Here is a 14250-nt window from a genome sequence, read left to right on the forward strand (position 1 = left end):
ATGCTCCCTGTGGCAACATATTTCATGCTCCAACAATTTTCACTACATAATTCATTTTCTCCTAACCTCTTGCTTCACTGCAAGGAAGCAAATTAACCATCACCCCCACAAAGAAAAGAGTCTTTTTCCATTCACTCCATTAAAACTCCTCAATTTTAAAAATGATTAAATCTCTCAGCCTACTGTCCCAATGCAAAGCAGCCCAAATTATTCCAAGTCTATATTCATAACTGATGCATGATTACAGGGGTGAGAAACTGTGGCAATTTCACTGTATCCTCTACAGTTCTAACATCCTTCCTCTAATAGGGTTTCCAAAACTATACAAACTGTGGCCTAAATATTTTCTCTCAAACTTATGACCTCTTTCCTTGCATTCTCTATAGAATCATCGAATAGTCCAGCACACTTGGCATCCATTCAGCCCAGAGACTGCACCTGCTCTTTCAAGGAGCAATTCAGTTAGTTCCACACCCCCACTCTTTCCCCATATCACAGCAACTTTTTCTCTTTCAAGCATTTATCCAATTTCCTTTTGAATGCTATTGAATCTGTACTAACAGCCCTATCAGGCAGTGCATTCGAAATCCTAACCACTTGCTGCATAACAAAGTTTTCCATATTGCCTCTGGTTCTTTCGTCAATCACTTTAAATCTGTGTCCACTGTTATCAACTCTTCAGCCAACTGAAATAATTTCTCTTTACTAATTCCATTTAAACACTTAACTTCCATCAAATCTCCCATTAGCCGACTCCACTCCAAGGAGAGCAACCTCAGTATCTCCAGTCTATTGGCAACTGAAATCCCTCACCCCGAGAACCATTCTAGTACATCTCTTCTGTACCCTTTCAAGTCTTCACACCACTCCGTCCCTAAGGTGTGGTGCCCAGAGTCAGACACAATTATTCAATTGGACCCAAACTAGTGTTCTCTATACAAGAACTGCTTCTCCAATCATATGAATAAAAGTCATGCACTAACAAACCAGAGCACTGCTCAAAACATTGTAAAGTTTTATTTAATTTATTACGGGAGAAGAATGAGTAAAAGATAGCTCCAAAACAGCAGAGGCTTTGATAGAAGTAGAGAAGGATCTTCAGTTCATTATGACATGCGTGGCAGAACAATTATGCAGAAGAGGCACAAATTAAAAGCCAAAATTGGGTGTTAGCAAGACCTACACACTCTGACTTGCATATACAAGTGTTCAGCAGCATTTTGTGCCTTCTGCTGTATATACACCAAAGAGCAGTTCAAAGCCCCAAAGTTTAGCAACTGCTTTTACGACTGTCTGTAGATATATTAAAAAAACTACAAATTTTGAGCAACAGCGCATTGGATGCACAAACATTCCCACCACAAACCAGACACCAACAGGGTAGCTAAGGGATTGGCAATTAAAGAAAGCATTTTGCTCCTATTGTGTCATTCTTTTCTGGCTCACCATGAAATTAGTGGAATATTGAAAATTTATATGTGGATCTACAGCCACCACAATTTGCCTACACTTGAATACAAATGACACTTTAGTTTCTTGCCCTCAGGATTTGTACCAAGCTTGGATCAATATCTCACCAAATGTGAACTGCACTGCTGTATTTAATGATATTGTACATCTATGTTACAGAACAAAAACAAGCATTAAGTAGCAAGTGTGCATCCATATATAACCAGGTAACAGGATAGTATGTGAATCTCAAAGCTTGCACGCAAACTGATGCTAGAGGAATTCAGCTTTGTTCAAACGCACTAACTGTTTGAAGCTGCAGATCATAATAGTGCAACTTAAGTGAAAACTGGGGAACAAGATGGTGTCTAACAAATGCAATGGCTTTGATAATTTCAAGGTTTAACTGAAGGGAATTCTGGTTCAACAACAATATCAAACAGGTACTCCGACAGTTGTGGAGCTGAGAGTTTGAGCTACACATGGAAACTGGTCCTATGAAATTGGATAACGTCTCTGGGAAAATTTTACAAATAAGGAAAAGGTGATAGATATGGAATCCTGGGTTACACCAGATGTAACCTTGGAGGGGAAGATGCCTGTTTGAAATGGAACCTTCACTTTATATCTGCATTTGGAAAAGTCCAAAAAAAAGGTCAACAAAAGCAAAGCTCCATAACAGCTGTTCCATAAATAAATATGTTGATAGGGTCAAATGAACTAAGATAGGAGGTGGCTTGTGTGAAGCATAATGGCATAGGCCATTGGTCAAATGGCCGGTTCCTCTGCTGTCATCGTTGGCTGTCCCCCAATTTGAGGATGATGTCTAATCAGGGTTGCAACTTTCTGCCATGGATCTTCATGTGACTGAAGCCAATTGTTCTTCACACACACGGGGCAGGACTCACGAGGTAATGGGATCCAGAGTGCAGGATTTGCTTCCTTTTCTTTCCTTCTCTGCCACTGCTCTGCCTCATTCATTAAGAAGTTTGGACTCAAAGCGTGATACAGCTTCACTGACAATTTGTCGCCATTTTGAACCATTGGCAAGCTCCTGCCAGTTATTAACATCAATGCGGCCAAGCTTCAAGGAGAGTTTCAGAGGGTCTGTGAAGCATTTTCTTTGTCCTCCTCTGGAACACTAACCATTTGAGAGTTGAGAAAGCAGGATCTGGTGGGAGAGCTGATTTTCAGCCATCAGGACACAGCCTCCAGTCCACTGCAGTTAAAAATAAATCCTCCGCTCTAAAACACCTGCAATGTAATTTCACACGTTCTTGCTGCATCTTTGGTTGTATCCAACTAGTTCTTTATTGCAGTTATCACAACATCAAGAGTCGAGGTGTCAGGACTGTCTAATATATTGGCTTGACAAGCTAAAATTCCCTGATGACATTGCTTGCTTAATAGCATACAGTCAATAGAAAGGCTGAATAATGGAACATTTGCAATCATGGGCAATAGGGGAACTTCTAGTAAAGCCCTATGTAACCCACGTGAAGCATTTTAGAAACAATTATGTCTGTGACATTGGAAAAGTCAACCACGAACAGTCATTAAATGTGGCTATTTTAGGAAGATGCTTATTTAGCAGGACTTCAATCCTGACAATTCAATAAGCTATTGGCATATTAAGGGGGAGGCAATGACATAGTGGTGCTGTCACTAGACTAGTATTTCAGAGACCCAGCTCTGGGACTGCTTTGGGGACCTGGGCTCGAATCCCACCACAGTAAATGGTGAAACTTGAATTCAATAAAAATCTGGAATTGAAAAGTCTATTGATGACCATGAAACCATTGCCGATTGCTATGAAAATCCATCTGGCTCACTAACGTCTTTTAGGGAAGGAAATCTGTCATCCTTACCTGGTCTGGACTTCATGTGACTCCAGACCCATAGCAATGTGGTTGACTCTTAAAAAATTAGGATGGGCAATAAATGCTAGCCAGTGACACCCACATTACATGAACGAATAAAAAAAACCCCCACTTTTCCATCACTATTCACATGAGTACTCATTGCCAAATTCTGTCTCACCTATACCAATGATGATTTTAAATCTCTTTATCTTACAAAGCTGGGCTATCTCCAATTTTACAAAAAGTAGCCTGGACTAAAATCAAGAATGAGGGGGAAATTTGCCATTTAAAAAGAACAGCATTGTGGAGTGCAGCAAAAGCCCGTACTTCTTACTTCAGTTCTGACAGCCCTAAGTTTGGCTCAAAGTATAAGTAACAAAGCCACAGAAAGAACAACTGGATAGGAGGCAAGCAGCAGGCATTTGCATTGACTGAAGTTTATGAAGGTTGGGGAATTGGGAGGCCAGCCAAAAGAACATTGCAACAGTTGAGCCAGGAGGGAAAAGAGCATGGATGAGGGCTTCAGTATCAGATGGACTGCGGCAGGGTGGAAGAAGACAATATTATTCAGATGGAAGTCAACGGCCTTTGCAACGAACAAAATATAGAATCATGGAATGATGCAATACAGAAAGGGGCAACTGGGCCCAGGGTCAAAACAGTATGCATTAAAATCTGCATTTGAGAATGCTTGAGAGAATTTTCAATATTGTCTTTTTTCTTCATTTACATCCCCTCGTTTCCAATTTTCAAGAAGAATTCAGTATGATCCAACCTTCTTTCCATTTGCAGACAATCTGGTTTAGCCAGAGACAGTGAATGGAATTTTTTTTTGTGGGGTGGTAGCTATCGAAAGCAGTGAGCGAGTGAGGGAGGGAAATTATCTAAGTAATTTCAGTTACTTGTTTCAACTTAGCTAAACGATCAAAAATAAATCCTAGTTTTTGATTTGGCTCTCTTTATACATTTTATTCACATTACCCAGGAACTTAAATTATCACAGAGCCCCTCTTATCCACCTTAATATTTGATTGTAACTTCATGTTTCACATTTTCTATTCTAATATATTAATGCAGTCAAAAATCACATGGTGATTAATAAGACTAAAGGTAATTTTTTAATGCAGTTTCAAGGTGATTGTAACTACTCAGGAAAGTGGGCTTCAGGTAGGGAAATGTACTAGAAATCAAACAACTTGTTTCAGTCACTTACAAGTTGCAAATTTTAAAGTTGCACAGCTGCAAATGTCAGACTGGGGAGACTGCCCGGAGTAGAGGGGTCTGGCCACAATCTATGCACCCAGATCACCAAATGACTGCCTCATGTTACCTTTGCACAGGTCACCCGCATCTCTGCTCAGCAGGAGAAAAGCAAACTGTGTTAAAAATTGGACACAAAAGAAAGTGATTGGTAGCCAAATCATAGTATGTTTACATACAGCACACCCACATTTATAGGCAGATTACATTGTACTATTGCCCTTGACTGGCTCTGCATCCTGTTCAACCAGGATCAAGTTGTTTTTGCCTAACTGAAGGCCTGTTTTCCTGCTCCATTAGGCTAGCACATGCACAGCTAAAGCATAATGTAATCTAAATCTATTCTGTAAAGAAATGCATCTTTCTTATTTTGATTACAATTGCATTCATGATGCCCATTGACTGAACACTAAAGAAGCCCAATTCAAGTTTTACATAACTGCACTATAGAAGAGTTGGAACCAGCAATTGAGATAAACAAAAACAAAAATATTAAATTGCAGAGCATAAAACAGATGATACAGTTAAACATATTTCCATAGCCTTAAATAAGTCTGAACGGCTCCTTAAATAAAGAGGCAGGTTTAGACCTTATAGCCATTAAAATAATCACTAACTGCCAATTAAAAATAAATTATTAAAAACTTTCAATGTAAAGGTGATGTACAGAACTCTAATAGCACTGAGAAATAAATAAGAATGAAAAGGTTCGAAATTTGAGGTTGCACTAAAATCACAATTAAACTATCACATGATTTTTAGATTTTTTTTCGTATTTTTGTTGTGCTTTGCGCCGAACACTACTCATTCCTACAAAGCAGAGTGCATCGTTATGCACCATTTGGTAATGTAACATGCCCAGAGCCGCGTTACTGTACTTTGCTTACTATTTCTGACACAAGCCCTCTCTCATGATCTCCAAGACTTAAGAAAGCAGAATAATATAAAACGATGACTTGGCTTTAACTACAAAAAGAGGTAAATTAATAACCTTAGCAGTCGGAAAGACAATACTGCAGTATTTCTTAAATATTCAATTAAGGTTTTCTCCTCAAATACAGAAAGTACACAAATATTTCAATTTTATAAACTCTAAACCTGGCTGAGTCTTGGTAACATTAATATGGGGATTTATGATGGTTTGTGGAATTTCATCACACATCTGTGTATGTTATGACGCGGCAGATGTGTGCAAGGCTGATCAAATCCACAAGGGAAACTTGACCACGCGGTCACAATGGTTCTACAATTTGTATTTATTACGAGATGCGTGCCCTGAATTCAGAAGTAGTAAGTCCACCAAGACTTCAGAGATTTCAGAAAACTAAATTTAACATTTATTAACAAGAGAAAAGATTTCAAGCACATACATATGTCTACAAATTACTATAACTCCCAAAATCCCTATTTAATCTAACTTCTAGTTACATCCCCAACGGTAAACAGTAGGCAACAGTAAAAATTAGATTCAAACAGATCCAGGCAAGTCAATACAATACTCTGGACAGTAGAATTCAAAGTGGCTTCCCGCAGCTTCGGTTTCTGTAGACAGCAGCTTAATGCACAAATACTGGAGGCTTTTCACACTTCTGGTAGATCTCACAATGCCTTCCCTGACACACAGCCTCAATCCTTTATATATGGTTCTCCCTTTTAATGCAAATCCCATTGTCCCCATATGTCTTTGGAACTTTACCTTTCTCATAATATAAACCTTTTCTATTATCAGTGCTATTATCAGTGATCTTTTGGAAAAATAAACACACTGCTTGGCCTAGCTTCTCTAGCTAGGTATAACATCCTATCATCTCTTTGAAATTCAAACTACCCTGATTTATCTAAAAATGCAAATTCCCCTCACCTAATTCTAGATCTTCAGCCATGGTTACCTATTTAGCATTTCAAACCTAGCTTCTTTTGATAATTCAAAGCCTCCAGACCAGCTGTCTCCAATTCAATTAACACACACAAAGAAACTATCCAAACCCCGCTTATTAACATACTTTTACAATAAATCACAATAATATTATGAGAATTATTATACTTTCGTGACAGTATAACACTATACAGCATATAAGGCGACGGCACCATTCCCCAAGACATACCACAGTTACCCTTGGAAGTTCAATCAAAGATTTTTTTTCAAAATGTTTCTTCCAACATTCCATGGGAAAACAACAGATGCCTTCTATGGGGAGCAGAGTTTTATCAACTTAATTCCAGGTTATGCACAATTTCCTTCAAATGCAATAAAATCTATTTGCATGTATTAACAAGCCTTTTAAGTTTATTTGGTTGAGTTGACACCAAAGCCATTAATAATAGGATGCAGTTTCCACTTGCTAAGCAATCAATCCATATTTGAATAACAATAATTATTTTGCACACCAGACCCTAATGAGAGCACCCTAAAATTGGGAACCAAAATTAGAACAAAATATCAGATCTTAAATAGTTAAGTTTGATTTTAATGGTGACCAAACTCTTCTTGGTCCCATGTTCCCGCATGCCTAGCTCACCAAGTCATGAAACCATGGAAACAAAGCAGTTCTAATCTTGCAAAATAAATTTACCCAGGCACTTCCCAATGTTAAATCTTCTTTGCTACAAATTGCAACTTAATTATAAAACTCAAACAATTACTGAAAATTAGTATACAAGTATTCGATTTTTCTTTGTTCTAAGTCAGAAACACACTGTTGTTTTCTCTCATTACAACCAAGATATATAATGCACCCCAACTCAATTGTGCAAGTTCTTAATTATTGCTGTAACATGCAACAAGGTATTATTCCAAGAGGTCCTGCCACATGAATCCATCTACAAAAAAAACAGCATAATTAAGTTATAATATTGCTTACTATCTTTTGCTCCAGTAAAGCAATATATTTTATGCAACATTTCTCCAGGGTAGTGGTTAAAATAGTACCTTCTGGGGGCTCCTCTTTAAGATAAGGTGGCACATCTTCAAAAGTATTGTCTTTCACAGCTGTCAGATCAGTCATGCTTTCAGTTATTTGAGCTTGTCTATCTGGCCCCTGTTTGAAATAAAAACCCAAACGAGACAATATATCATTAATATATAGAAAAGTGTCGGCTTGGACAAAAACTCAAAACCTTTTTTTCCCCTAATATCCCACAATCATTTCTTTTAAATGAAATGCCAAAAGATTCCCAAGTATTCCATGTTTAAATTATCTCTTGGAAGAATTACTCAATGAATACACACAAGATTGGGTCTCAAACTAGGTGGTGAGGACAGACTTGAGGGAACTGTTATGCCATTACAGAAAAAAACATCAACATTCAACAAGAATTTACATTCTAATGAAGGGCAGCATCTGGTTTCTTGTTGAGTTGGTACCAACATCTACATTACAGGATAATACATCAAAAAATTAGCACTGAATAGAGCAGACAGTGTTTTGTATTGGAATATGGCACAGCATTTCATCTTAAAGGGTACTGTTCAGGTCAGGGTTCTTAACATACTTCAAGTTTTGCCTGTGGGGTCTCTGCATCTGCATCTGCCCTAACCAACCTGCAACGTCTCTCAGACAGGCACTAGAAAGATTGTCAACTATACCATTTTTCTCCAAACATTTGGAGCCATTTTATTTCTTCACAGCAGTAAGCCGATATCAGGAACTCATAAGGAGAAAAATCACAAGAACGTAGCCACATCACATCATTCCTTGGGACCAAGTATTGACACTCATAAGATCACAAGAACCCCCATCATTTTATGGTAAAATGTCAAAATAATGGACTTTGACTGTACACATATTGCTCTCCACAAGAAAACTCAAACAATTGCAGATTTTAAACATTAACATTCATGCACATTTAGTAGAGGCCAAGAAATTAAGCGTTAGGCCCAATAGTCAACTGTTTACACATTGGCATTTAAACTGGTAAAGTAGGCCATAATTGATGCATTGGACGCAAAGAGCCAATGCTTTGAATGAGCACTGATGTTACTGGATAATCAGCAAAAAAAAATTAATGTACTACTGCAGAGTCTTAGTTGTATTATTGACACTTGCAACCTGCATAATTTCCATGCTCTAAGAATTATGCAGTACAGAAGGCAGCTATTTGGTCCATCATACTTGCACCAGGTCTGAGAGAGCTATGCAATTTGTCCCACTCCCTGCTCTTTCCCCATAGCCTTGCAATTTTTCCCACTTCAACTATTCGTCCAATTCACTTTCATAATTTATATTAAGTCTGCTTTCACCACCCTTGTAGGTAGTGCATTCCAGGTCAAAATGCACTGTATAAAAAAAATCCACATCTCTTTTCTGGTTCTTACCTCAGCTCTCTTAAATCTGTGTCCTCTGGTTAACAACCTTTTGGGCTGTAGAAACATTTCCTCCTTGTTTCTTCTATCAAACCCCTTCATAATTTTGAACATCTCTATTAAATCTTCCCTTAAACTTCTCGGTTCAAAGGAGAACAATGCAAATCTAGAATTTTACCATATAACTGAAGTCCCTCATCATTGGTACCATCCTAGTAAGTCTCCTCTGCACCCTCTCCAAAGCCCCTGACATCCTTCCCAAAGTTCCGTGCCCAGAATTGGATACCATAGCCCAGCTAAAGCAATTTGCAAAGGTTAAACACAACTTCCTTGCTTTTGTACTCTATGCCGCTATTTATATATAAAGCCCAGAATCTCAAGTTTTATAGCCTTAATCTGCTTGTCCTGCCACTATAACTATTTGTGTACATGAACCCTAGGTTTGTTACTGCACTTCTTCAAATTGTAATTTATATTGTCTCTTCACATCCTTCCTTCTAAAATGCATCACTTACATTACACATTACATTTCATCTGCTGTTTCTGCCCATTTCACCAGACTGTCTATTGCCACATCCATATAAAATAGCATCTCCGCCAGCGCAACACTATGCTTAAAAAGTCAGTCTTAACTAGTGTTCAGAATAGAACCTAAATGCACAACCTATTTCTGAAAAGAACCATACTGTGCTCAATAATACTTGAAATAAAAGTAGGAAATTGAATCACATGCAGCTTCCTTCATACTCAGGCGATGCCAGGAGCTACAGCATGTGGGAGCTGGTGGACAACCGTGTAATCCATAGCAACCACACCTGCAGCTTAAATGTTATATTTAATTATATTATTAAATATCTGCAGCTCGAGGAACTTCAGCTCAGCTAAGCTGGAGTCCAACCTTTGGACACTATGCATCGGCCGGAGGGATGGGGGGGGTAGGCGTGCAGAGAAAAGGTACCTGGTCACTTTGTTCCAGGAGACAGTCACACCTCCTGGGTTAAGTATTTCAGGTTTGCTCCGTGGTCAGGAACAGTAGGGTGCGACTGCAAGTGAAGCAGGAATGCAGATCCAGAAGGTTGCAATGGAGAAGCCTTAGCTCTTGCAAATGTCTAACAGCACCGAGGTTCTTGCAACTTGTGTGAATGAAAGCAGGGACTGCGGGAAGGATGTGCAAACTGATCACAGAACTGATCACAGCACTGTGGTGGAGGTCATTTAAGTGGACTGGGGTGGGGTGGGTGGGGGGGGGAGAGAGTAAGAAAAAGAGTAAAAACAACTGCAGTCATAGCAGGGGTCACTATAGATACAGGGATAGATATTGTTCTCTGCAGCCAAAAGTGTGAATCTCGAAGGCTGTGTTGTCTACCCAGTGCCAGGGTTAAGGGCATCTCCTCAGGGCTGGAGAGGAGCTTGGAACAGGAGGGGAAGATCCAGTTGTTGTGGATAACGTGGCTACCAACAACAGACAGGGCTAAGAAAAAGAAGTTTCTACTGAGAGTTAGGGGCTAAATTAAAAAGCAGAACCACAAAGGTAATAACCTCTGGATTGCTACCTGAGCCATGAGCAAACAGGCATAGCGTAAATAAGATGAGAGTTTAACATGTGACTCAAGGGTTGTGTGGGAAAATGGGTTCCAAAACATGGGGCAGTGACACCAGTACTGGGGAAAAAGGAAGCTGTACCATTGAGACAGCCTTTGCCTGAAGCATGCTAGGATCAGTGTCCTGGCGAATTGTTTAACTAGGGCTGTGGAGGGCTTTCAACTAAATAATAGGAGGGAGGTTACAAGTGATGGGAGATTTAGAAAGCTAAAGAGAAAGGAAAGGCAATAGTGCAGAGTAGCGATACTGTTAGTGATAGCCAGAGTGTGTGACAGGAAGGGACAGAGTGTACAGAGTAAGGTCAGAATAGGGAAAAATGGTAAAAAGACAAATTAATGACTCTTTATCTGAATGCACACAGCATTTGTAATAAGATAGATAAATCGATAACATAAATAGAAATAAATGAGTATATGATATGATAACCATTAGAGAAATGGCTGCAAAATGACCACGGCTGGGATCTAAATATTCAAGGGTATTTTGGAAGAACAGGAAGGAAAAGAAAAGGAGGTGGGATGGCTCTGTTAATCGGAGATCAGTAGTGAGAAATGACTTTGGCTCTGAGGGTCAAAATGTAAAATCAGTTATGGTGGAGATAAGTAATAACAAAGGAAAGAAGTCAATGGTGAGTGGTTTACAAGTCCCATAACAATAACAACACTATCAGAATATAAATCAAGAAATAATAGAGGCTTGTAAGAAAGGTATTTCAATAATAGTGAGATTTTAATACTCATACAGGTTGAATGAATCAAACTGGCAAAAGTAGCATGGAGGATGAATTCAAAGTGCATTCAAGCAGTTTCTTTGACCAATGTGTTCTGGAACCAACCAGAGAACAGGCTTTTGTACCTGGTAATGTGTAATGAGACAGGATTAATTGAATGACCGCCAGTAATCGTTTCAGTACAGAACTTGAGTATTGCTGAGAAAGAGATTGTCAAAGCTTTTCATCTTGCGCTCATCAGGACAATTTACAAGAAAATACCAATGTCAGGGGAAACAAACATATACTGTATGAGAGGAGACTGCTGATTGGTTGGCAAGTGGACTCAGATTGGTAGAGGCATTGCCATGGATAATGCACTAGTTGACAGTGAACTGCCAAGCATTGTTTGAAATTTAAGCCAGACAGCTTGACTCTGTTCGGTCAAGACATTGCCCTGGAGATTTAAACAGCGAATGTATGCAACTTCCAGTACATGCAAATGGACCACACTTCAAGCCTGACTGAATCTTAAACTGGTTATCAGCATAATTCTTAATAGAATGAGGGTTATTTAGCAAATGTTGCCCAATCACAGAATCACATCTAATGCTGGAAAAGGGCTTTTGAATTGTGCAAGCACAGGCTGGTAGGGTGGGGACAGAGAAAAAGGGACATGCTGATTGGTACAATCCGCTTGTATCAAACTGCATGTCCCTTCACTGTTCACAATGGGCAAGGTACGGACCATACTCAACCAGCCAAGCCTTGCAAAACTCAAAAGCCCATGTCCAACATTAGTTGTGATTCCACGATTGAGGATTATTTAGCAAATGCTGACCAATGTGCCAAAGATTACACTGACAACCAATTAAGATTCAGTCAGGCTTGCAGTGTGGCACATTTATGTACTGTAGCTTCATATATTAATACACAGGGCCCTGCTCTTTGCAGACAGAAAGAACATGTACATGTATTGCACCTGTTTCAGCTAAATAAAATAAGTGACAGTCATTTGCCGGTTCATTCCCCAGGGCAATGTCTTGACCAATCAGGGTCAGCTGCTGGGTTTAAATTTCAAACAATGCTTGGCAGTTAATTATCAATCATTAACTGATGCATTCGCCATGACAATGCCTCTACCACAGTCCACTTGCCAATGAATCAGAATTCTCTCGTCATACAGTATAAATATGTTGTTTCCCCTGACATTGGTACTTTCGTGCGAATTGTCCTGATGAATACAAGATGAAGAGCTTCAACAAAAATGTCTTTTTCCAGCAATACTCAACATCATAGTAAAGAATCTTCTTGTTAAGAGTAATCATAACATAATAGAACTTTATGTACAGTTTGAGGGTGAGAAATGTGGTCTGAAACTAGTATCTTAAACTTAAATAAAGGCAATTACGAGGGTAAGACGACAGAGTTGGCTAACTTGAAATGGAAAAATAGGTAAAAGGTAAGGTGGTAGCAAAGCAGCGGCAGAGATATGTCATAACTCTCAAAGATATAATCCAATTAGAAAGAAAGATGCTACAAGAAGGATGCATCATCGGTGGCTAACTAAGGATGATTTCAAATTGAAGGAAAAGATGTACAATTCTGCAAAGATTATTGGTAGCCAGAAGATTGGAGAAGTTTTAGAAACCAGCAAGTGGTAACAATGAATAGTGAAGTGGTAGAAATTGGAGTATGAGAGAAAACTAGCAAGAAATATAAAAACAGACAGTAAAAGCTTCTACAAATATATAAAAAGGAAGAATGTAGCTGAGGTAGATGTTGGTCCCTTAGAGGATGAGATTGGGGAATTAATAATGGGAAACAAGGAAATGGCAGAGACTTTGAACAAGTATTTTGTATATCTTCGGAGTAGAGACACCACAAGCATCCCAAGAATAGTAGGAAATCAAGGGGAAAAAGGGAGGAACTTAAAACAATCACGATCACAAGAAAAAGTACTAAGAAAACTAAAGGCTGACAAGTCCCCTGGACCCGATTTTCTGTATCCGATTTTCTGTATCCGAGGGTCGTAAAGGAAGTGGTTGCAAAGATAATGGGTGCATTAGCTGTATTCTTCCAACATTCCCTAGGTTCTAGAAAAGTTTCAGTGAATTAGAAAACCACAAATGCAATGCCATTATTCAAAAAAAGGAGGAAGGCAAAGCAGAAAACTATGGGCCAGTTAGTCTAACAACAGTCATCGGGGAAAATGCGAGAATCAATATTAAGGAGGTAACTGCAGGATATTTTGAAAATTATGATATAAATCAGGTAGAGTCAGCATGGTTGGTGAAAGGGAAATTGCGTTTGACAAAGTTAGAGCTCTATGAGAATGTAACAAGTAGGGTGGACAAAGGAGGACCAGTAGATGTATTGTATTTGGATTTCCAAAAGGTAATCTATACATACAAGGTTACCGCACAAGATAAGAGCTCATGATGTTGGGAATGATATATTATGGATAGAGGATTGGCTAACAGGAAACAAAGCCAGGATAAGTGGGTCATTTTTAGGTTGGCAAACTAACTAGAATGCCACAGGGATCAGTGCCGAGGTCTCAACTATTTATTATCTATAATAACAACTTGGGTGAAGAGAGACTGTATTGTAGCCAAATTTGCTGATAATACAATGATAGGTAGAAAAGCAAGCTGTGAGGAGGATACAGAGCATCTCTGTAAAGGAATATACACAGGTTAAGTGAGTCAACAAAAAAAAAGGCAGATGGCGTATAGTGTGGTTATCCACTTTGACGGGAAGAATAGAAAAACAGATTCTGTTTAAATAGAGACAGACAGCAGGGTGCTGCAGTACGGAGGGATCTGGCTTTCCTTCTACATGAATCACAAATTTAGCATGCAGGTACAGTAGGCCTTTACTGCAAGGGGTTAGAGTATAAAAATAGGGAAGCCTTGCTACAGCTGTACAGGGAATTAGTGAGAACGTACCTGGGGTATGTACAGTTTCAGTCTCCTTACTTGAGGGATATACTTGCATTGGAAGCGGTTCAGAGGAAATTCACTAAGCCGATCCAATGATTAAGGGATTGTCTTGTGAGCAAA

General features: G+C 39.0%; 1 protein-coding gene across 1 annotated transcript in view; it reads right to left on the reverse strand.

Annotated features, from left to right (window-relative positions):
- LOC144684983 (transmembrane protein 263) overlaps positions 1-14250 on the reverse strand; it is a 250188-nt gene that overhangs the window by 224479 nt on the left and 11459 nt on the right. The window contains exon 2 of the mRNA XM_078549473.1: positions 7501-7609. Coding sequence (XP_078405599.1) covers positions 7501-7609 — 109 coding nt within the window. The remainder of the gene's footprint in view (positions 1-7500; positions 7610-14250) is intronic.

This window comes from Cetorhinus maximus, chromosome 9, assembly GCF_964194155.1.
Source record: "Cetorhinus maximus chromosome 9, sCetMax3.hap1.1, whole genome shotgun sequence".
Taxonomy (NCBI): Eukaryota; Metazoa; Chordata; class Chondrichthyes; order Lamniformes; family Cetorhinidae; genus Cetorhinus; species Cetorhinus maximus.